Genomic DNA, 24,932 nt, shown 5'->3' on the forward strand with positions numbered 1-24,932 from the left:
TCTTGACCTTTGAATATACTCCCAATGACATGCTGAGCTGGAGGCCACAAGACGAAAGTGGGAAGTTTATGCAGCAATATATAACTTTAAAGAACATTAAATTGTCATTGCTGCTTTGATCAGTGATAGAGTATGCTTTGATAAAACTCAGATAAAGGGCTTCAGGCTGCAGCATCAAAACAATGCATTGTGTTCCTTTTAGTTTGAAAAATGTATTTCTACAGTCTGTTTTTAAAAAGTGGAATGTGCTTGTGAAAACTGATTAGACCTGGCATGCAGACCTAAATAATGAAGGTCAAGTAGAATTATTTGTTTTTTTGTTTGATTGTTTGAAAACTTGGGCTTGAGATTTGTGGAGAGGACTCATTGTGACATGGTTATACACCACAGAAAAAAATAACTCTGGAATTGGCCACAGTTATGTTTGAATTCAGTGATTACTCCATTTGTGGTGTTTGTTTTATCTGAGTTTATTGATTGCATAGCAGAGGAGGGGAAGAAGTACAGTGTCTCTGATTGCTTTGGTGAATCCTATTCCTGTGAAGTTGAATCTAAGATGTAGGAAAGCAGATTACCAGGAACTCTATTTTGTAGATATGCAATTATGTGCTGTAGTCTTTCTCTGAGTATTTCAAGGTGTTATAGAAATGTATCTGAAGAGCTATAAAGCCTATAAAAACTAATATTCCTATCTGCTTTAATTTTATGTATTGCCTGTGTGGGCTCTACAGCTCTACAGATCATTACTCCCTTCATAGCTCTGGCAAATCTGTTCCCACCCCCCAGATTCTTGGTGGCTTCTCTGACAATCTTCATAACTGAGAAGGTAATGATGCTTCAGTGCTTGTCTGGCTGATCAGCTGTACAACTGTCTTCAGTACTGCTGAAAATTGATGTAATTGCTGTTGTGTTTATTACAATAGAATCCTTGGATTGATGTTATGATATTGGGGGGTGGATGGTTTTTTTTTGTTTGCTTTTGAACTTTAAAGAACAAAAAGGAATTTTTAGTCTTTCAATTAAAACTAAACTTTAATTATTTTTTTTTTCTCAACTTTATGCCTACATAAGAGAAAACTACAGTACAATAAAACTGACTTGAGTTATTGTAACATTTCAAGGTGTCATTCCCAACCTTTTTGCAACTTTTTCCCCCCAACGTGCTGAATCCTCTACTGAGAGCACAGCAAAGCCTCTTTCTCTGAAATTTGATACAAGGGGTTTTCCATGCTGTGGCTGCCAACAGTTACCTGAGCAGCATAGCTTGGGGCTGACACGAGTGGATTCTCCTCCCTGTGCAATGTGTGTATTTAGCCTGCCTTTAGGAAAGGAGGACAATGGGACTGCCACCAAGTCTCTTCCCTTTGATTATTCTTATAAAAATCATCACTTATTCTTGAGAGTTAATATATTCAGAGATATTAAACTGAATTTGAGTGGTCATGTAGTGCCTAACATCAGATTGGCTCCCTAAGCAAAGGAATTTCAGAAAAAGGTGGTTTGTAACTTATCTGTCAGCACTGAATTCTTCTGCTGATGATGCTGATAGTAAAGGTCTGACTTTCCTGATAGCCTGGTTCAAGACACATGTGATAAATATAAACTTGAATTCTGAAACTTCAGAACAGATGCTCTTTAAAATACTTGTAAAAGTCTTTCTTTTTAGAAATGTTGCCCAAAAGCAAAACTGAACTTAAAAGGTGTTTTGAAGGTGCTCAGGGCCTTTCTTGTAAACATGTGCCCATAACTGTTCACATGGGTGAAGACAGATGTGTATTGACAAGGCTGAGACTAAACCTCCAAGATGGAGGGTTGGATGTATGCAGAGCAAGATGTGTTTCATATACAAATAGTGTTTGTGTTTCTGTAGCATGAAAACTTCTTTAATACAGACAATCTGTCCAATAGTGTTTAGTTTGGGTTTCAAAGAACCTCAGTTTTGAGCAGATATTAAACTGTGGGTCTTTTTTCTCTGAAATTTTTCATTGGTTTGTAAATGTGTGAAAAAGGAAATGGCAGTAGTTACTGCTTTGCAAATTTCAGCTTCACATTTGAAATGCATTTCTGTTTTTTTCTTTTTATTTCTGTTCTGCTTTTTTTTTTGTTTCGCTGCTCTGACTTACATCATCTGACTTACATTAGAGTCCTAAGCAAAGATGAAATAAGTCATAAAAGCAGCATCAGCTTTTCGGGAGGATTATGTCCATACTTGCTGCATTTGCCAACACTGTTTTAAAATAAATAAGTAAATGCTGAAAAATGCAGCTCATTTAATCATAACATAGTTCATAAAAGTTGGTGTGTATCTGCTGTGACTGCTTATGGCTGCAAAATTGTTCATGAGATTCAGTAGTTGTTAGTTCATAGAGCCTATGCAACTATTTTCAGAAGAAAATTACTTTTTAACTACACTAAAATAATTTCCTGCTTATTTTTAATGCAAAACCTTTTACAAATATGAAATCCCTGAGATTCTTCTTTGTTGCATCAAATTAACATCGGTGACAAGAAAAAGAAATAGCTCTTGAGGCTTAGTTTTTGTAATTTTTAGGTTTGGCAATTAAAAGTTAACTTGTTTTCCCATTGAACTCTTCAAGTCTTTATTTATAAAGTTATCTGTGAATGTACTTTTGTCTCTTTGGTTCCCTTGAGGGTTTTTTTTCCTCCCCTAAGGTCTCTGTAACTTATGTACAGTGATTAGCTATATTAACGGGTAGTTGATTTTACTTGTGCATTAAGCAAATGCAATTTAGTAGTAGGAGCTGAGTGCTCAGGGAAGCTTGGAGAACAAAGTCATTCAGTCTTTGAAAGTGAACAAACACTTAATTGGTAGTGCTGTGCAACAGAAGAATTTCAGATATATCCATTTTAATTTTGACCTGTCTGGCCAAATATAGTTTTATTTTACACATACCATTGTGAGAAAGTTACAATAAGAGTTGGTGTTGACATCCTTGTTTTTACTTGACTAGTTTATTAAATAAATTGAAGCAAAATAAAATGCATCATTTACTGACACTAAATGTAAATGGAAAAAGCTTTTAAAGAGAATGTGTAGAACTGGAGGTATTACATGAGATTAACTTTCCTGTGGTTCATGTCACACATGCAGAGTTTGTACCTGTATTCCAATTATCTTAATTTTATTGCAGGGGTATTTAAAATAAAGACCCATGTTTAACTTAACATTGCTCCTATCTGCATTAAATTGTCATTCTTTATGAAAGGCTTTGATACCAAGCAACTGCAAGTATACTCCAGTTGGTAATTATTTCATGTTTGAGAGTTTTACAGACTCAGACTACTTATTTGTGTAGCTACAGGAAAGCAATTCAAAATGACTGAGTGTGGGGGGGTTGGAGTATAATTGCAAGCTTTATTTGTCTACTTTGTGCTGATTTCAAACACTGAACAGCAGTATCTTCCACTGATTAAGATGAGGCTTGCAGCTGTTTTCAGCATTTTGAAAATCAGGTCATAGCTAACGTTGTTTGAAGTCAGAAGTCTTCTTTTATTTTGGTGATAATCTTGGTTAGAAGCTGTCAGGAGTTGGTCCATATCATTTTCTCAGCAGTAGCTGCATTGCTATAGTTGCTATATATATTGCTATATGTATTTTACCTACCCCTCTGGTCAATCAGCCATTCTGCTTGGTGGCCACAGAGATGCTGGCTGGGCAAGTGGACGAGCAAGAGAAGCTCCTGTTGCTGATGCTAGAAAAGGATATTTGAGAAAGATTCACCTCTATTATAGTGGGAGTATTCCCTGGGATGGTTCAGCATCCCTTGTAATTACTGTAGCAATTTGTAGTGACTTCCAGTGGCCTGGAAGAACTCTTATTTTCATAGGACTTCAAGAAAGACAATCCCATCCATTTGCATTCCTTTGAAAATCAAATATGGTGACCACTGCTGGAAGCAGGATGCCATACTAAAGATATTCCTTTGATTCTTTTCATTTTCCTCATACCACTCAGGTTTCTATTTGCATTTTCTTGGGAAGGGGCTTCTCTGGTATCTCCCAGTAATAAGGTACAGAGCATAAGTGGGCTTGACATAACATAATACTTTTACCCTGAAAGATTAAAATCAAACCAATTGGGTTTGTTACCCATTTAGTTTCTTCTTGGAAAAAACAAAATAAAACAAAAAAACCCCAAAACAAACAAACAAAAAACCCTGACTAACCTCAAGAAAAGGAAAAAAGATGTGTCTCTCTGCAGTTGGTTGGAAACAGTTGATAGCAACAGTCACAACAGATAGGGCTTTGTTTGGATTATTCAGACACTAATGTGGTAACGGGTAAGGAGCTCCTAATCTTGTGTTTCTTGGACTGGAGTCCCTTGTGTTGATCTGAAGTTTTTCATTTGAAGAAGGGGAAAAGCTGTCTGTGAATTTATAGCCAGGACTGGCCCTGTCTCTGTGGCTTCCAGAGCAATCCTTAATCTCTCTTCAGGATGCTCATTTTGTTTGCCTTAATTTTAGATGATCAGTGCTTTACAGTGCTTAATTGAAGCAGGGTACTGAACTAACCATCTCGAGCTGGCTGGCATCTTGAGGTCAAATTGAGTGCTTTTTATGAATAATTTCTTTCTGGAACTTTCCCCCTACCTCTTTCCATGTAGTGATATTATTGCACAGTGAATTGTAGATGATGTGCAGCAATAAACATGGTAAGACATAAACAAAACAAAAGAAACATAGCAGGTCTCATGCTTTATTCATGTCACATTTGTTTATGTTCATACCACCCAGGAATACCCAGAAAAAAGAAAACAGCTGCTCCTCAAAGGAAAGACAACATACAAAAATACACCACTTCCCAAATAAGAGAGTTTTCTTTAAGGTGCTTGCAGAATTTTTCATGCAACGTGCTTGATGCAATACCATTCTGTCTCTTCATACTTATTTGGCTCCTGTATCCAAAACTTGGGATATTATTTAATAAAACCAGAGGACAATAATAATACATTGATTTCACATCTATTTGTGTAGCAGTAGTACCTTGCTGTGGGGCAGTAAAGTACTAGGCAGAGTGCACTAGAACATAATGAAAGGATAGGTTGTCTTCTAAAAAAAGACTAACCTGACCAAACAAACAAAAAAGCCAAACCCAAACCAAACAGCAAACCTGATCATTTCATGGCCTTGAGTTACCTTTGTGAATAAACAGTTTTTCCATCCCTTTTACTCACCTTTTTTACTTCTCTCATGTGTGGTATTTTCTGCATTTTTTTTTTTTCACTCTCCACTTGGTTCTAACTGTTCTCATGGAGACCATCAAATTTTGGAAGATGGGATTCCAGACTTGCACTGAGGGGAAATACAGAGGACAACCTAATAACTGCTCTGGATCTGTGCTCTCTGGTCTTTGAGTGTTCATGCTAGGGAAAGCTCAGAGTGCTGGACCCATGAAATAGAGAATGCTGCCAGTTTTGTTAATTGAAGCTTAATTATGGTAAAAGATGGGGAACCTTTAGAAGAGTTTGACTACATGAGACCCTCATGCCTGCTGTCTGTTTTCAGCCACTTTTAGCTGAACTAGAATTACTGTTTAGCAAGATTAGACTTTAAAAAAGCCACTTTTCTCACCTTTGCTGTACAAAGTAAATAAGGTTTGGTACTAAATTTATGTGTGACATTTAGCAAGGTTAGGAAAAAAGATTCTGTTTGGTCATGTTCAGTAGAAGTATATATTTTTCACTTGGTTTTGGGCTTTGCTGCTTAAATGTTTTGGAGAAAAATCAATATAGTTTATGGTCTTATACCATAAGTATAAGGGGTGAAACTGAGAACTAGGAATATCTTTGAAGTGTTACTTACACAACTGTGTTAATTCACAAGGAGATTCCTACCTCAAATCTTTTCCCCTTTTCTTTCCATCTAGGATATATGTGTGAAATGCAACCATAAATATTGCTTAAAAAGCTAATAGATTCAATTTGATCAGCTGAGATACAGGCTTTTTTTCATAGACTTTCTAAGGGTTTGAACTCATATTCATAACCTTATTTAAAAATTGGTCATTTGCCAAGTAGTTGCTGGAGTATCACCATGTCTCATCTAGGGTTTTTTTTGTTTTTCTTTTTATTCTTAAATTACTGAGCATCTATTAGCCTGGCTGGGGAAAAATACAAGGAAAAAATCATCTTCAGGTCTGTTAGGCTTGAGAAATAGAACATTTTTCAAACTCTCACTAACAGTACAGTAACAGACCTGCATACAGCAGTGTCAAAATGTAAATGAGATTAAAGTTGCCTCCCTCTTTCTTTGTCCTTATATCTAATGATGCCAATTTTCAGTTATGGTCAGACTTCCTTGTTTGAGGATGGCACAGGTCTATCATAAGTGCCAATTTGTGCTAGAAAATTTAATTTGTATAGGCTATAAAATGTGAGCTGTGTGGTAGGACACTAAATGTAATGTAATATATAATAGGCTATTTAATTTGTTGTAACAATCTTAAAATCTATTTAAGTCCTCTTGAGACATCACAGAGCAGATTTAAAGGGGATCTTTTGCATCGAGCTATTAGTGATTTAAACTTATATTTCCTGTCCATTACACTTTAAAACTGATAAGAGTATTGCAATGGAAATTTGCAGGCATCTGTAGGGACTTGGATTTTTTTCCAATGGGAGAGGTAAGAAGCTTTGTAATCTACAATTCAGACACCTTTTACTCACAGTTGCATGGTTTTACAGGTCTGCTAGGAAAACACATTTTTATTCAGGGTCATGGAAGTTGGTTTAAACTTTACTTCAAGGGTGAGGTATAGTAGTTGCTTTTAGCACCTCCTGTTCCTTTCCTGAAGCAACCAACTTCCTTTGTAGACCCCAGGATAAAGAGGGGTCACTGGGTGCATGAAGTGCTTAATTCTGCAGGGATTCATGAGAATATGTCCCTCTGGCTACCACAAGCTAGGAAACATATGGCAAAGATTTTTAGTACTGAGTGCTGCAGTCTTGGAAAAGCAACACACTGCTGGCATTGCAGAGTGGATGGCAGGAAGGCAAGAGAGAGGATCTGGTCTGTGTTAGAACCTTTGGTAGCAGGATGGTAGATTGAAATGTTTGTATAAAGCAAGATTATATGTTGCATACAGTAGAAAGGTATATTAACATATTTTCTTTCCTAATACAATGCTGGCTTTTTTTCCTGGTGGGTTATTATCCTTAGGTGGTGAGCTGGTCCTTCCTTCACTGTTCCAAGCAGGGGCCTGACTTGTAGAACCTTCTTTCATGCTTATTTTCTGTTACTTTTCATTCCATTTCAGTCACTTAAATCTAAAAGTTCTTGCTTTTCTTTCTGTTATAAAATTTGGTTCTTTATCATACTAGCAGTACTTTATATGCTTGTCAGCAGCAAACTAAAACCTAGTATTTCATTTTACCAAGGTAGAAAATGTAAATTGTGAACAAAGTAGACCCTTGAGGAACATCATCACTAATAATGTTTTCTCCATTCCAATAATTTGCCATGAGCTGTGATACTTGTGTGTTACCATTAACCATGACATTTCAGCAGGGAGATAAGCCAGTAAAACATGATTTACATTTGGAAAGTTCTGAGTTGCTTTTTCAGTCTGCTTTCTATTTATGTTCCAGTCATTGGTTACTCTGAGTTGCATTTCACCCTTAGAACAGTTGTAACAAGATGCTGAAGGGCTGAGTTCATGTTAACAGGGCTCTTGAACACAGGTTCTAGATTTCTTCAGCTCTAGACTACTATCCCAGAAAATGTCTTATTCATTGAGAATGCTCATGGTTGAACTTACAGTTTTGATGTGTAATCCTTTTTTTTTTTTTTTTTTTTTTTCAGTGTTCTGGGATGGAAATTTATTAAGCAGCCTCTTTTCATTTGAGTAATAGATGTGGTAATTTTCAGTGCTTTGTCCTTGTTCCCATGAGGTGTTCTGTCACTGTCCTCATACACAGCATTATTCTCACAGGAAAAAAATGATGAACAAAGCTAATTTAATATTTGGTTTGTCCTCCTAATTTCTACTCCTTGTTGACACCAGTTCTTAATTTCTTCCTCTTTATTTCTTGTTGAGAAACCTTTTGTTTTGTCTGTGAGTTCCCATTATTCTGGCCTCCTGGTAGTTTTCATTTAAATTCTGTGGCCTGACCTCTAACTGCCAGCTCTCTTTGCTGATCAGTCCCTTTTTCCATTCCTTGTAGGTTCTCTGCTTTCTCTTAATACCCTGCTTTGAGGTGCATTGTCATGCAGGTACGTCTGTAGCCCTTTCCTGTTCCCTTTTTTTTCCTCTGCTTGGATGGAAAGACTCGGATAGCATTTGATTTAAAATAAAGCTGTGTCTTCCATGCACTCAAATCCAATGGTGTATGTGTTTCATGTATCTTCAGGTGAAATTCTGGGTTATGGCCCAACAGGGCAAGGTGGGATTGTACTTGAAATGTAGAGAAAACTGATGTTTTTTCTTGAGTTAGTCAGCTGGTGAGGCCTGTACCTTTAGAAGGTTAAGGAAGTTTGAGTTGCCTTTGGCAATTATTATATATTGCATAGGCTGCTTACTTCCAGATATTTTTTTTTCCTTCATATAAAACCATGGAAATTAATTTTAAAAATTTAAAACCATCTGAATCAGAAACATTTTTTTTTTTTTTTTTTGATGCTCGCTACATTTATACAACTCCAGTGTTAGGTCAGTAATTTTGGAAATTTCTTGAAATCCTTTCAAGGTTTCACTTTCTTTTTTAATAAGGTATGCTTATGTGTTAGGAGGCAAGCCTGCTTGGCAGTTTTCCTTTTAAAACCCAACAACATATGATGACAATTCCCATGTTCCTTTCTCCAAGTGGTTGGGAAAGCTGTTGCCACGAATGCAGAGGCACAGTAAGAATTCCTGAATTGTCCTATTGCCACGGATAAAACAGATGAATTCACACTTGGACTTCTAGAATACAGTCTGAAGTATTTATTTGTATATCTGTGTGTATATCTGACAGCTAGCTGTAGGCAGGGTTCTGGGTTATAAGCCTGCATTTATGTTTCTGTGAAGTGAGGTAGTGTGTGGATTTACAGCCATTTTGTGTGTACTCTGCTGTGAACATGTTTGTACCATATGGCCAAGCCACAGAATTGCCCAGCTCTGTGTGAAGGCAGCAATCCATGCAGATTGGGTTCTTGAGTCCAAGAACCAGCCCAGAAGTTTAGCAAAGCTACTGAAGATTTTCAGGTTTCTGATATTAAACTGGGCCTCAGTGCTTGGCCACGTTGATTTTGATGTTGTTAATGCTAGAGCTGATGCACATGAAAAATTATACAGTTATGAATTTCATTCAAATATAATGTGAACCCCTCCATGTGGTTTGATGGTGATGTATAATGCTTGTCTCTTACCCTTGGATGTGGGGGGGAGGCTGAATAAAAGTCCCTTCTTTCTCAGTTCTTTTTGTTTGGAAAATCTTATTTTCTTTTCTGGATCAAATGCTTCAAATTTCAGAAGTCCACCTATTATACAGGTCTTAGGAGGTGATAGTATGAGAGGGATTTATAACTTTTTCACTGTGTTTCTTAGCCAAGGTATCCTTCAGTATTTGTGTTGCAAGATTTTGAAAGCATTGGTAACATTAACTAAAAGATTGAAAAAACTTACTCATGTGCTGTTTATATTTTGTGTTATTCTTTGTGGTTTTCCTTTTGCTCTAATGAAATTGAAACTAATTTAGTGTCATTAGTAAATGCCTGAGCATGTTCTTCAAAACCAGCTTTCAATACTGTAGTGGGGAGTCTGGGGTTTATGTATTTGTTCTGATGGCACTTGAAGTTGTTTGGTTTACTTTTTAACTTCAGCACGGGTGTTTCTGTAACATATGGCACTGTATGTTGAAAGTGGATGTTTACATCTGGTATGCATTGGAAGATGAAGGTAGAGAGGATGAAGTTCTGGGCAAGTATGTGTTTTTTGGATGAAGGATAAAGTGAGAATACTTTTATTTCCTCTTAGATTTGAAACATATCATTCTAGCAATGCCTTTGAAACTCTGCCAGCTTTGCCAACCGTAACATTTATGGGATTTTGGACCTAAACTGAATTAGAGAACTGTTTTTAGTGGCAGAGAAAAAGGTTAGTGCATGAAAATAGCTAGGCCTATTATTGACTGCATGTGGTCAGTGGTTTGGCTGAATGTAGGTGGCTCCTTTCCTGTCACTGTTTTCAAGCATATGGCTTTGTTTGTGATGAATATAAAACTTAAAAATGAGCTCTACTGCACTTCTTTTGCATAGTAGTCTTTTGCTATTTACTTGTGATTATTTTGCTTTTGCCATTCATCTCCAGTCTTGTAGTGGAAGAAAACTTATAAATAAAGCTTATGATGCCTGCTGTCATCAAAACTAAGAGGTTTGAAGAATTTGGTCATCTGTGTATAGCAGCTGCTCTGTCAGTAATGCTTTATAAAAGGATGCATGCACTATGGTGTTGATTCTTTGTTGTAGTTAATGCTGGGATTGTTTGCGGTGGGCAGAAATGCCTTTTAAATGTGCATATGCCATTTTGTTTAATCAGTACTTTTGTGAACATCTCTTAATACTGAGTGACAGCTTCCTTTTTCTCCTCTTCATGTCTTGATTTTTGAAACTAACACTTACAGCATTTTTTTTCCTAAGGTCAGCTTCAGACTTGTGATTTCTTTTTCCCAGTGTTTAGAAGAGAGTTTGAGATTAACAGAGTGCTTTGGTTTTTTTTTTCTTTGGGTATAGTACACAAGGTGCTACATCAGAGCTCAGGGAATTGCAAATATTCTAGCTCCTGCTGCAGAGAAAACCTAAGGGCGAAACAGGTTCTTTTAGCTTTAGCTTAAACAGTGCCACCCTATTTATATCTTTAAAAAAAAATGCTGGGTGGTAGAGCTGTAAGTGGTGCAGATTGTGTAGATCTTCTGGTGCTTTCAGTGTAGAAGATTCTGGGGAATCTTGTTTTAGCAGCTATCAGATGGAAGAGCTGATTTCATTCAGCTGAAAGCAAAGTACATTTGGTAAGAAGGTGAGAACTGCAGTAAGAATAAGGGGCACCAAGCACTTAATGATTTTATTTCATTGCTGTGAAGTATTTAAAAACAAAGCAAAACTATTTACAGTTTTCCCATGTTTGGGGAAAATAATTATAGCCTTGCCCAATTTTTAGAGTAACTATAAAAGAATAACTCAATAAACAATGAGATAACCTGTAGAGCTGCTTAATACATTTGTGAGTCAGTCCTTAAAGATGAGCATTCTTGTTCTACGGACCAGCCACAAGGAAAATCACTCTGTTGCACAAGTGAGGCTACTTGTGTGATCTTGTCTTGCAGATTTTTAAGAACTTCAGTTGTGACTTACATAAAAAAATACTATTTAAAACAAAAAACATACTTTTAAATGTCTTAAAATGTTAGAAAAAGGACACCTCTAGAAGCTGCAATTATTGCAACTACAGGTTAGAGCTTACTGTAATGCCTTACTACAATATAACTTACAGGTTATTAAAAATATTATTTTTCTAATTTAAACTAGGTCTTTTGAATTGTGTTATGAAGTGAGAGTTGTTTTTCCTAAGCAGACTTGGTGTAAGACTATCACTTAGCAGGAAGTGCTATGCATGTATTTGCAAGAGAATCTTAAATATGGTGGCTGGAAGCACTGCACCTTCAAATGTGTTTTATTTTTAATAAAAAAAAATTTATTTGAATTTATTTTCAGTTTGCAGTCATGCAAAACACCCTCAGTAACAGCAAACTGTGTATGTGTGGTTTTGATTTAAGACCAGGAAACTTCTTGATATTTTTGACAATAATTGTGACAATTCAGTAATTGCCACGATTCAGGAATTCTCTGTTTTGAGAGAGCTCATATTTAAACAACTGATAACCTATTACTCATAAAAAAGACTTGAAATATGAAGATGATGGAGGTGATGAGTAGCAGTTCTGAACACAAACCGATGGAACAGTGTCTTAAGAGAAAAACAGCCCAGCTAACTGATGCCCTTTGTTTCCAATGTCTGTGAGCTATCTTTTTCTGATCTTGTTTGTGGAAATAGCTACGTTATTAACCCTCAGTGCCTCCCTTTTTGAATTGTAGAGGTTGGAGACCTGAGGGAGCTGCAGACCTTGGACATCTCAACCAACCGCTTGATAACTTTACCCGAAAGGCTGCACATGTGCCTCTCCCTCCAGTACCTGACTGCAGACAGAAACCACCTCTGGTATGTTCCCCGCCACCTCTGCCAGCTGCCAAGCCTCAATGAGCTCTCCATGGCTGGAAACCGCCTGGCATTTCTGCCACTTGGTGAGTCACCCCTGGCATTGGTCAGGGAAGAGACAGGAAAACAAACTTTCTGTCCCCAAAAGAAAAAGAATGAAATGCGATGGGTGGTTTTCTTTGGTCGCCCCTGGAAGCTCTGGTTTTGGAGCTGTAACAGTGATAGTATTGTTGGAAAATATGTTAATCAAGAAAAAAAATATTCAGGTTAAGTTCTTATGTCTGTGTTAAAGCAATAGGTCAGCTATCAAATTTGCTTTATTTTTAGCTGAGAGGGGAAAAAAGTTGAAATGATGTTGTGTTTAAATATAGTACTATGTAATCTGAGTTTCACCACTTTGGGTAATGATGTGTTTCTGTTTGCTGGATCTGATGATTTGACTAAGATTCTTCAGCAAGGGTTTAAAGCATGCAGTGGAATCCCAGTAACTCCACCTAAATTATTTTTCATTATTAGGAATGTCAGTACTGCATGATCTAGCAAAGCTTTAGTTTGTGCTGTGTATGGGCATCCATCAGAACTCCACAGTAGTAGCCAAGCAAAGAATTTCTCTGCCTTTTTCTCAACCCTTTCAAAGCCTGGAAGTGTCAAAGCAGGTTTTCCAGAGTAGGAGGTGCAGCCAGTGTGTGGTGTTTTTTTGTGGGAAGTTGTTGTGTTGTCAGTGAGGGTGGACTGGATATTCTGTTTGTGAAAAGTAAGACCTCTTCCCTGTGTGTGTTAATTTTCAGTTGTGCCATGGGCTAATCTCTGCTGAAATAGAGACATCCATGGAGATCTGTCATGTCATTTGAATAGCCATTAATTATTTTTTTTTAGAATACAATCAGAGGTTGGTTTTAATTAGGTGCAGAAGAAGTTATGATAATCACATTGAAAAGAAGCTGAAAACCGAGGTGGCTAAAAATGAGGTGATAATTTCTACATTAATTACTTTGTATAAGTTTTACTTATTTTTTTCATCAATTTAGTCTTTTTAAGAAATCTGTGATCTTTCTGGTTTTCTTAGCACCTTAGCTTATATTACTGGAAAGCTCCAGACATAGTATTTTAATTATATCCCTACATATGTCATTATATAAATGAGAAAACGAGTTCCAGGATGCATCATCCAGGTTCCACAGTAATACCTGAAACAAACAAGTTTCTTTTCCTATTTTAGCAAATATTTCTAACTTCATTTCATAAGGCAGGAGTTGGAATCTTTCTAATTTAGCAAAAATAAGATACTGTTCAGTAAGATGAGATAAGAAATATTGAAGGGTAAAGGATTTTGCCACTTTCTTACTAGTAGCTTATCTGTGAGTTAGCTGTGACCTGGATAAGCCATAGATCTGCTCAAGTGTTTTAAGTTCAAAAGGAGGAAATAAATCTATAACATAATGACACACCTTCTTTTTTCTTTATTTTTAGACTCAAATTCAAAACATTCAGAAGGAACTTTTAAAATAACGGGAAACATCAAAGACTGTCAATTGACCTTGTTCAGTAGTTCTTAATAGTAATTCACTGGTGAACATTTGGAGATAATTTGCTATCTGTGGATATGAAACTGAATCATAAATCCTAGAGTTCAGAGGAAGAGAAGCACAGTATAAATGTAAATGTTTAATCCTTCCTCTGAAGGCTTCAGAGTGGTCAAGATGTGATGAAATAAAGTAGTAGAGAGAGTTAGTGCATTGAAAAGCAGAAAGATTAAATCTGTCTTCTGCTGTATGGGAAAATATTTTTCTTGGAGTATTACAGAAGTTAAGACATAATTGTAGCATTATTTCTGCTAGCTGCACATGTTGGCTAATGGTTTGTTTGTGTGTATTTTTACATCCAACTTCACTTTACTAGTTAATGACTGAGTAAAGACATTAAATAACAGTGAAAGATACTGTAGAAATACCTGCAAGAGTTATTCCTGCAAGAACTGTCAAACTTTTTTTTTTGATTTTTAGTTAGAGAGTTGAGTTTAAAAGCAGGTATTTTATTCATCTCCTAACAGAATGTGGGGTATTTTTTCCCCTCTTTTTTATTAGACTTGTCCACGTTAGAAGAAACATATTTAGAACATATTGCTTAATGCTTTTTCAAATGTGATTTACTTTATTTATTTCATATGGTGGTTGTCATCCACTGTGCCAAAGAATCCATTCTTCCTCATCTGAGTTTGTTACTTGTAGGTGCCAGTAGAGCCCTTATCAAGTGTAATAGAAATCTGCATTTTCCTGTTCCTAGACTGATAGGTGTAAGATTTATTCTAGCAGTACCACACCACATTCACAGCACTGCTGAACAGGTATTAAGTATTTTTTTTGTCATGTAGGTTCCTTTAACTTTGCAAACACATGCATCTTAAGAAAAAAAGTGTAACACTATTAATTAGTTTTACAGAATACACTAAAAATACCTGATGCCACACTCTGACTTCCAGACCTGCTACACAGAGAAGTAGATGGATAAGCAAAAATTAATTACCTATTTGCTCTGCAGAAAACACTTCTTTCTTGAATGTGCCAGTATTTAAAAAAATTATTATTATTATTCAACTGTTGAATATCCCGCTGTGTATTCTACAAAACAAGAGTCTATGGATCTGAGCCATTTGGCCTTCCAAATAAATTTGCTTTTAAAAAACTAATAAATTGTATGTGTAAGCTGAATTGGAAACTGCATCCTGGACAGTCCTTTTTATCATCAGTGTAGCTTGCATGCTGCCCTAAGAAATGATCTTACGAATTCTGTTCTTAAATGGCAGATGGAACTACTGATCATTTTATATCAATCTACTTACAATATAAATTTTCCTTTGATGAAAATTTAGCTTCCAGATTTTACCACTGGCAAATTCTCCAGTGCCTGAAAACAAATCCCAGTGGAAGCAGAAATTTGAATCTGATGACATTGCAAAAATAAAAAAGATTTATGTCATGAAGAATGGATACAATTAAAATAGGCCATAAATTCCCAAGTGTACTGGCAGTACAAGGGATGTTATGACAGCACATATTCAGTGTTATATCACCTTATTGAGGGTTTATGTGTACTTTTTTTTTGGAAAATGGGTCTAGTAGTTATCAGTGCACAGTAAACAGAGGTCTTATTTTACCTCAGTATATGCTGCTTTTGTGTCCTTGCCTTCACAGTATGGTTAAAAGAGCATCAGTGCAGTCACACAAGAGCTTTTGTTCCATCTTCAGCCATGTGGAATGCATATGCCAGGGCCCTGAGGTTAAAAAAAAAAAGGGGAGGAAAATAAAAAAAAAATAGACTTGGGGTTTGTTCAGGACTCATGGCATTTGGTCATTTCTGGGAGAAAGGTCTTTGATCTGGGAGCCTGGAAGGAGGAAAGTGGAAATGTTTTAGACTCAGTACAGTGCTTGCAAAAGCCACATGAAAACCTTCTTTGTAGCTTTAGCCTTTTCATAGATGGACAGCTTCCTTATTTTACAAAGTTCCTCAGAACCTTGTTTTTTAGAGAACTTTGAACAATATTTGTTGACTGATATGAGACAAAAATTAATGTGGACGGGATACAAAGCACTGTTTAAAGTGATCTATTTAAATTTAACTTTATAGATAGTGTTTGAAAAAGGAGAAAAAAAATCTTTTGGGGACTAGAAGATGCTTGGTTATTTAATGCAAAGAAACTATATCAAAGGAACATTTGTAGTTACAGGCTATTTGGCTTTGGGAGCTGAATTTTTCCTACTGAGCTATTTTGTCTAACATCCAAAAATTTGCTTTAATTACCTAGGAAATGCAGTCAACTCAGAACTTAGAATCTAAACATAGCATAAGATAAAGACAGAAGGAAGAGATGAGATGCAGCCTACCTCCTCAATGCATATGAAAAGAACAGCTTTAGGGCTTTTTTTTGACTTGCCTGACTTTCAGCCCATTTGCATACATCTGTGTAGAAATGAGCAAAATGAGCCTCTTTTAAAAATTTAGTTCCATTCTCTAAATTATTAAGTTAAACAGTAGCAGACTCAAGCTGCCCCAGCAACCCATGGTTTTCTTCTCTTGGTGTAATTGACTTCTGCAACATGAGGGGATGTTCCCTAAGCATCAGGTGTGTCACACATGAGCTTTCTGCTTATTTTCTTGGCTGATTTTTTTTCCACCCTTAAAGCATTGTATGGTGTTACAGTGCCTCGGTACTGCAGTATTTTTAATCATTGTAGGATAACAATGTTTTGGCTTTTCTCATCTAGTAATATCCTGGAACTTTACTAAACTATTTTCAGCTCTGCAATACTGAGCCAAAATAAATCATCTTTTTGAGTTCTGAGCTCAAAACGATGCACAGCAGCATCTCACAGCAGTGCCCATCAGTCAGCAGAGAGATTTCTACTTGCTTCTTGGCTTGATTGATGCAGCAGGTATCTCCATGAACTAGAATGTTTTTGGGACAGGGTCAAAGAAGCATGTGATGGGTGAACATGTCCCTTGATGTCCAGTCACCCCAGTTTGAACAGAGCCCAAGTTGCAGTCTCTGGAACCTCCATAGGCAGTTGCAGGGTAAAGGCCTGTATTAGAAGGGAAAAAAAAACACAAAACCTTCAGCTTTTTTATGTTAACATTTTCATTTTCATTCTCTGTTGTATCATCACTTGTTTTTTATATCAAATAAAATGTGAAAGGTTCTGAAGCTCCTCCTCAGTGTGAGCTTTTAAGGTTTCTGGTGGTTGCAGCTGCCATTCAAGTGGGTGACAGCTGAAGACATTCAGTGTATTTTAAGATGCCCAAACATTTAAGGGGCATCCATTCAAAATATCATTTGCTTTATCAGCACTAAGTAATGTCCAAAGCTCTTGTGTACAATAAAGCTGTACAGCAATAAAGATGGGATTATGTTACCTATTGTCATGGTGGGGATTGGTAAGAGACCATTGTTCCTAGTAGAATTTCTGAATAGAAATGTTACAAAAAATTTATTAATTTTTGTTCTGTTTATGACCATGATTACTAAAGGGACAGAAGTTGTTATCACTGTTACCTTTATGCCATCCAAGGTAAGAGGCAGTTGATAAAGATGGGAAGGCAGAATTAATCAGTAACAGTACTGTCTTGCAGTATGGCTGATCCAGCCAAATGCTTGTTTATCTTGCTTAGTTTCTATAAGGTGCTCATAAAAGTTTGAGCAGCTGAGAGCCATGCAGATTTTTAAATTTATTTACTTTTTTCCATAATGCAGTTTGTCTGGGTTGCAGCTCTCCCCTCCCAGGCAGAGAAGCTTTCAACCACTGTTCTGTTGCTTTGTGGTTTGTATTAAATGCCTGTGTCTTTTCCCAAACCAGTATCTTGGACAGTGCAGGAGCTACAGATGAAATGGGATGCTCAGATCCTACATGTCAGCTTGCTTGCCAGTTCAAAACTAGTATTTTTAGTTCACTGTTTGATTTGTCTTCTTAAGCATCTCACAATGAGATTGTTTTTCAGTTCTTTTGGTAGTGGGCAGTTTTACCACTGAGCTGGCAAGATCTTGCTGATAAGCAAAATTACTGCTCCTGAGAATTATTCCTAGAAGCCTACATTTTCCCTTTTAATTTAGCTTCATTTCTCCACTTCAATTTTCTAAATAAAATAAAATTACTCCAAACCTTTCTGGTGGTAAGTTAGTATATTTCTATATTAAGGTATTGCTAAAATCATGCTGTACTTGCTTTTTTTGACTGCCAGCCATTAGTATTTTAACAGAACTAATATAGGAAGCACACCTTCAGATGTATGGATCATTTACTTGTAGCCACAAATTTTAGTTCCACTATATTCTGCAGGTTAATGCTTGTATGTTTTCTTGCTTTTCTTAGTTTACTGAATCACACAAAGCTTTTCTGGGTGATTAGTGGCTGCATTTGCTTATGGCTAATCAAATCTTTTCTTGGAGAAGAGGAAGAGTGGGGCAGGCTGCATTCTTGTTTGTGTCTTTACCACTTTAACAAAGATAGTGAAGCTGTGACTTCAGTGACATGAGGCCAATTAATGAGAGCAGGTTTGACCTTATGAACTTGATTTGAAATCAGTTGTCCCTTTACTTCTTCAGACTGACTTCAGAGTTGATCAGTGTTAAAACAAAACTGTTTATAATGGGATTTTCAGGGCTACTGAAAAAAGGTTTGTTTTGTTTTTGTAACTGGAGATGCTGTTTTCTAAACTGCTCTTCAGTTCATCCAGATTAAAATCATGGGTCGAAGTTTGACAACTGAGAAGTACTAATTGGTTTGCTTACATTGAGTCAGATTAGTTTATTTATAAGGAAAGAGAATTGGTCTGCTTATAATTGTCACTGTCATCCCTTTCCCCCTCTGACTTTTCTTGTTTTCTAAACCCAGATTTAGGTCGTTCACGAGAGCTACAGTATGTTTATGTGGATAACAATATTCATCTGAAAGGCCTCCCATCTTATCTGTATAATAAAGTCATTGGTTGCAATGGGTAAGTATGAATTAATTCAGATGATTTGTGTATCTACTTCTTGTAAAACTTCTCAAAAATATCTTCCTGTATGATACAGCTGATTTTGTGTGTGTGTGTGTGTGTGAGTGATTCAGAAATGTTACTTTGGGGGGATTACTGCAGCTCCCAGTCCTGTTTTATTTTTGTAATAAATCTTCTCTGTTAATTGCTGACTTTCAATATTTTAGTATTAAGCCATAACAAGCAGTGCAGTTATTTTGAAGGAAATTGTAATGATAAGGCCCAAAGCTGCACTTAAAGGTTGGCTGAAAATGTGGATTTCACAGAATTTCTTGAATTAAAGAAAGGACAAAATATTGTTTAACGTGTTTTAGCAGCTACGAAGTTCATCAGTTCTGCATTTCTTTAAGTTGTGGGCCATATCTTGAATATCACATGCAGCTCCTTCACTCATTTTACATCCCAGTATCAGCTTCTTTTAAGTCTTGGTACCTACTAATGAAAACAAGTAATTTTTTTTTAGGAATTGTGGATTGCAAGGTATATTTTTACATGAGCATTTAAAAAATACCCTAGGCTGTCTCAAGTTTGTGGTTGAGATGTGGGGAAAAAAAGTGGTCTGTCTAGGACACTAGCTTAATTCTTTCTGCACTGACACTGGCATAAATTAGGATCAGCACCACTGATGAATGGAGCCTTACTGGTCTCAAACTGATCAGAAGAGGATTGTCCCCATTACCATCTAATTATAAATTTCTGGTATGCTCTCTCTCAGCAAATCTTGCATTAAATATAAATTCCCTCTCTACAGCCTGCACTCTACTGCAATATGTGAGATGCTGAGTCTTGGCATTTTAAGGTTTTTCTAATATTCCCGTGTCAGCTGGTTGTATGATATTTAAATACTTGCAGTTGGATTATAATTCTGCTGAACTTAGGGCAGCCTCAAGCTTCTACTAATTTTGTTTTTCAGGAAAAATTATTTCAAGCCTTTGTTCTTTCAGAACAGGTTGTAAATACTAAGCCAGACATTAAATTGACCCAAGAGGTAATTGAACTGTATTGATTGTGAACAAAAACACTAGTGACAAAGTAGGAATTGTTCCAACAAGTTTTGTCCAAATGTCCTGCCTGTTTCATGTGGTTTTAAGCAGCCATTACAGTCTTTATATTTTTTTACTGTTTTAAGTCTTTAGAGGCAGTAAAAATAATTTTATCTTTGTGCTGACCTTTTTGAAGATATCACCAGCTTTTGCTGTCATTACGTTTACACTGCTGCTGGGAGTTAACTGCTTGTATCACTGATGGAGGATATTACAAATCTCATATAGAGAAGACTGCAGAAGGTGCAGTTGTTGCAATGAAATAGATTCTTGTAATGGTTCTGTGGAATGAGAAAATATTTTTGCCCCCCTTTAATAGTAAAGAATAGAAATTACTTCAGTACACCAATACAAATATTTTGCTTACTAAAAGAATTATTTGTCTTTATGTTGTGAAACCATCTTGAAACATTGTAGATTCTTTTCAAGGAGAGTTTTCAACACAAAGAGCAATTACATATATCATTAAGAAACCAAGGTTTTACTTGCTAATGTGCTGAGTGACACTAAAATTGTGTAATAATGTGTGAAGAATTTCTGTGTTCTTTCCAAGAAAGCATTAGTAACCAATGCAAGGTTTTTGTGGGTCAGGTGAGAACTGAGGATCCAGGCTTTAGTGCTCTGTCTGGTCATCCACTGGAGAATAAAACCTGACATGCTGCTGTTACTAACATAAAGCTGGATATCTGAAAATAGAATATAAATTGCATTGTGTAAGTAATGAATCTCTGTCTGGGAATCCTGCAGTCGGGCTGACTGAAAAAGTCCTTTATGTAAGAGGTGATGATCTCAGCACTCAAAATAAATTTTGATCTTCTTTTTTACAGATTGGATTTCATAGTCTCCAGCTAGGTCTCTTCTAGCCTTGTTGAAGACAGCCAATAGGTGTTTCAAAGCTATTTTTCTCCAGTTATTTATTCCCCAGGTTTTTTGTGCAGTTCCATTTTCTTCCAGCAAGTTAGATGGTTCTCTGTGCCACATTTTAATCTCCATGGATTTTGTGTGGAGTTTTTTTAAACTCTTCTTGCACCCAGTACTACTGATGGGTTGTGATTCATTCCTTAATCCATCCTGATTTAAGGGTGTGTATCTCTTAGAATATTTCTTCTGATGATCCATTTTGCTCATTTCCTTGTTTTTTCAGTGTTGTGGTCAGACATTAATAGCCTCACAGTTGACATGAAGTAGACCAAATGACCCAGCTCTGAACTACAGAAACTGTAGTGAATTTATGGCTATGTCTTCTAGCTAGGGTGGTAAAGGGTTAATCAACTTGAAAAAAACCATTATAGATTTATTTTTTGTGATAGCTAACTCATTGGGTATGGATTGCTGGGCAGTGGATTGTGGGAATATTGGCTCTGTCAATTCCCAGATATATTTTAATCCCATTAATGGTTTGTGGGGAAAGTATTAAATATTTAACAAGAGGTTTATTGACTTGCAGTTTGATGCTGCTCTTTTTTGCTTTTTTCTTTGAGCTATTTTTCCTTTAATCAGAGGAAATGAGATGGAGAGATTTTTGTTATCAGAGAAGTAGTATAGGATTTCTTTTACATCTGGTAAGGTCTAGAGTAGTTACCTCAGTTTTAGGTCCAATATCTGGGAAGGCTGACAAATTTGTGTTTCTGTTACATTTGTTAGGACTGGCCCTAACAAGTTGCTCTTGGATTCAAATTAAGTTGTCATAAACAATTCCAATTCCCCTGTTGACTTCCCCAACCTCTTAGCAGAATTTTCCTATGCGTGTCTCTTTGGTATGATAGCTTGCAACAGAGATCATATAAAGAGTTACTATTTTTTTACTAGAGGCAAGGTTTCTCTCCTTGGATCCAAATAAACTTCTTTTTCCTTATATGAATTGGGAGGGATAAGGCTAGTAGACTTCCTAGAGTATCATCCCACTGCATCTTAGGCTGTTCTTTTGAGTTTTCCTTCACTCACCCCCCTTCATGCTCCAAGGAAGCTTTGTGGATGGGGAAGGGTGTAGTAAAGAGTCATAGAAATGATTTTTTTGGTGGTTTTAGTTTGCCTCACATATTATACTTAAGAAATCCGTTAGCATTCTCAACTGAGTGATCATCCAAGACAGGAAACCAACTGTTAGATATGAAACTGCTCCCCTATGTAAAATATTTAGTAATAATGGCATTCAGTAATGGCAAAGTAAGGGACACGTGTAGCACTTGGTTTACTTCCTTGGGATTGCGTTCTCATTTCTCCAGGTTTTGAATGTTATTTGAAAAATAAAGACCTCCAGATGTCCCATGACTAGCACATCACAGAAGGTGGGGATCTGTAGAAAATGTGTGTCAACATGTATTGCACTTTGCAAGGAATCCTTGACGGGTGATGCAGTGAAGAACAGTATCAAGCGTACTTCAGGTTGGGCATCTGGGTTTCTCCACAAAGATAGTTTTTTGGTTTTGTTTTTTTTCCCTAACCACTTTCTAAATGTCTTGTGTCCTTCTAGTTGTGGTTCTCCAATCCAAGTTTCAGAGGTGAAGCTGCTCTCTTTTTCATCGGGCCAGTTAACAGTGTTCCTGCCAGCAGAGGTGAAATCTATAGGGACAGAAACAGATCATGTGCTGCCTTTGCAAGAACTGGCAATGAGGACCCTCTATAACACCTACTACAGGTTTTTAAAAGGTATGAAATTTCTCTGTTCTTCAGATTACAGAAAGCATGGAAGTGTTTTTTTAGCAGTGATAGGAACATGTCAAATAGCTCTTCAAAGAGCTGGGCAAGGATTAAAATTCACTAAGATCTGTTTAGTGAAATTACGTTTGAAATGTTGTTATTAGAACAAAAATGTCCAATGTCAAAAAACAGACATGCAAAAGATGTTTCTGAGGTCGAGTGATTCTTAAAAATGGTTTCCTTTTTTGAGGGTTGTATAAAGGATGCCTTTTGCAGGAGAAACTCTTTAATGGAAACAGGAGATGAGAAATACAGTTCCTGAGGCAAGATGAGATGCATCAGCCAACAATGCAACTTCTTGCCAGGCAGCACACCCCTAAACTGGCAGACTTGTTATACATAAGGCAAAAGAAATGTTAGCAGCCCTTGGCCATTTCAGTGCAGCATGACAGCTGAGCTGTTTTAGTTCTGCCCCAATTCAGACTCTTTGCTGTGAAGTGGCCCTTGGCTCATTCTGGTTATGCATCGTGCAGTCACATGAGTTGGCAATATCTGATGACAACCTGCAGATTCAGGTGTTGTCAGATGCATTGTGACCCTCCCCTATCCATAGCACCTTGGGAATCTGACAGCTTTAGAGGTAAAAGTAGAAAGCAGAAGGGTAGAGAGCTACACTGGGAAGATGGGAGGGTTGTGCTCAGGGTCACTTGTACCATGGGCACTGAGGAGAAAATCCTAACTGCTAGGCTATTGCTTTGCCAGCAAAAGCATAGAGGGGGGTTTGCAGGAAGTACTGAAGGGAATAATCTTCATGTTGAGGGGTGGGATAAAAGTATGAGAGAAAGTCATGTGAACAAGCTTGTGTTTATAGGAAATGGCACTGCTCTGTGGAGAATGTATGTAGTGACATAGAGAGCATGTAATTGGCCAGTTTGTGGTTGGGTATTTTTTCTATTTCTGCATATGGAGGGGAGAGGTTTTAAGTTGTATGGTCTTTGTTCAGTTGTATCAGGATATCAGCTGCACCAAAATTAGCCAATGATGGATGCTGCTGCTTCATTTTGAAGTGCAAAATTCTAGTCTTTGAGAAGAAGTTTGAGGACATGATACAAGATCCTACAAATCACCAAAAACTACTTTTCTACCCAGTTCATAGAATCACTTTAGTTGGAAAAGACCTTTAAGATCATCAAGTCCAGTTGTGACTTGCATAGTAATTTCTGGAATACAGCTGTGTGAATGCAGTTCCTGGTTGTGAACACTGGTGAGGTTGGGTTTGAGAACAGCAAGGTAGTGTTGCAAAATCAGTTTAAGAAATGGTTTATCAATGGTTTATACAAGGCTGTGAGGATTATCTGGTTGCAGCCAAGGTGCAGAACCTGCAAAGAGGATGAAACTTTTTTTGAACTATCTTGCCTACTTCAAGGTTACTACTCTGCACTTTGTTGTCTATTTCTATATTTCTATATACATAGACAGGAAAAACCATCCTGAGTCACCTTACTGAAGAGTGTGAGCATTACCACTGGTAACACCCACATTGCAGTGAGCACTGTGTAGTTCAGGCACATGTAAGATGGTGCTGTGCTGGGGAAGCAGGTGGCATATATGATTAAAATAGCAGATTTCAACTATCCCTGATTGCCAAAATTTGCAGTTTCAAGGGTGCTGTTAAATACTTGGCTGCTGTTAGCAAAGTACAACAGAAGTGACTTGACTGCCTCAGTCTTTGCTTGACTACAGAATGTGACCTTTTCTTTCTGACGCAAATGCACTCCTCGGAGGCTGTTGTGGTACATTGTGTATGGGGGTTCAACTTCACTTTGTTTGAAAGCTGAAACCAGTGCAGTATCTCAAAACTGATTTATCAGGGACTGCATCTTGTCCTGATTACTCAGCACCTAAACTCATTCACCTGTTTTGGCTGTGTCTCAGTTTCTAGATGGAGATTAGCATGTTGGTTAAAATGCTTTCCCATGAAATGACCCTGCAGTCCCTTTTGGTGAAAATGTTGGTGTCTTGTAAACTGTGGGGACACACTTAAGACATTATGAATGCATTAATCTTTTAAGAGTGGCCTTTTTGGTTGGACCTGTAAGAATTATGCTGGGCGGGGTTGTATTGCAAGTAATTCCAAATATTTCTGCTCCCTTTTTTGCTGATGATGGAGTTAAGACATTTCAGTGAGTTTAGGTGTCCTGTTGGATTGGTTGCTGAAATATTTTAGTTAAATACTACTGGTGTCCTTTTCAGGATTTTGTATGGTTATTACCTGTCTAGATTATCTTTGTGTCTGAAAAAGCTTTATGATATATTACTGGTTTTTAGTGTTTGCTTGAGCTAGAATATTTTTTGCTTGGGTATTTGGGCCCAGTTAATCTTGTGCTCACAATGCTCAACTTAAATGTTGTAACTTTTTGAGATTATATATGGCAAGCATCACGTCCTTCACTCTATTAGTGTTAATTAGTGTTACCTTGCTGTTCTTTTGATAAAGTCTGAGGAAATGTGAGG

At 36.9% G+C, this 24,932-nt stretch overlaps 1 protein-coding gene across 2 annotated transcripts in view; it reads left to right on the top strand.

The window, feature by feature from the left end:
• Positions 1 to 24,932, top strand: part of LRRC28 (leucine rich repeat containing 28) — a 51,314-nt gene that overhangs the window by 20,613 nt on the left and 5,769 nt on the right. Inside the window, exons 1-4 of one of the 2 annotated variants that reach the window (XM_030457272.1) lie at positions 10,012 to 10,092; positions 12,087 to 12,293; positions 18,591 to 18,693; positions 22,252 to 22,427. In XM_030457272.1, coding sequence (XP_030313132.1) covers positions 12,164 to 12,293; positions 18,591 to 18,693; positions 22,252 to 22,427 — 409 coding nt within the window. In that variant the 5' untranslated portion in view covers positions 10,012 to 10,092; positions 12,087 to 12,163. Of the gene's footprint in view, positions 1 to 10,011; positions 10,093 to 12,086; positions 12,294 to 18,590; positions 18,694 to 22,251; positions 22,428 to 24,932 lie in introns of those variants that run through there. The other variant, XM_030457271.1, reaches the window with a different exon arrangement.

Source organism: Calypte anna, chromosome 10, assembly GCF_003957555.1.
Source record: "Calypte anna isolate BGI_N300 chromosome 10, bCalAnn1_v1.p, whole genome shotgun sequence".
Taxonomy (NCBI): Eukaryota; Metazoa; Chordata; class Aves; order Apodiformes; family Trochilidae; genus Calypte; species Calypte anna.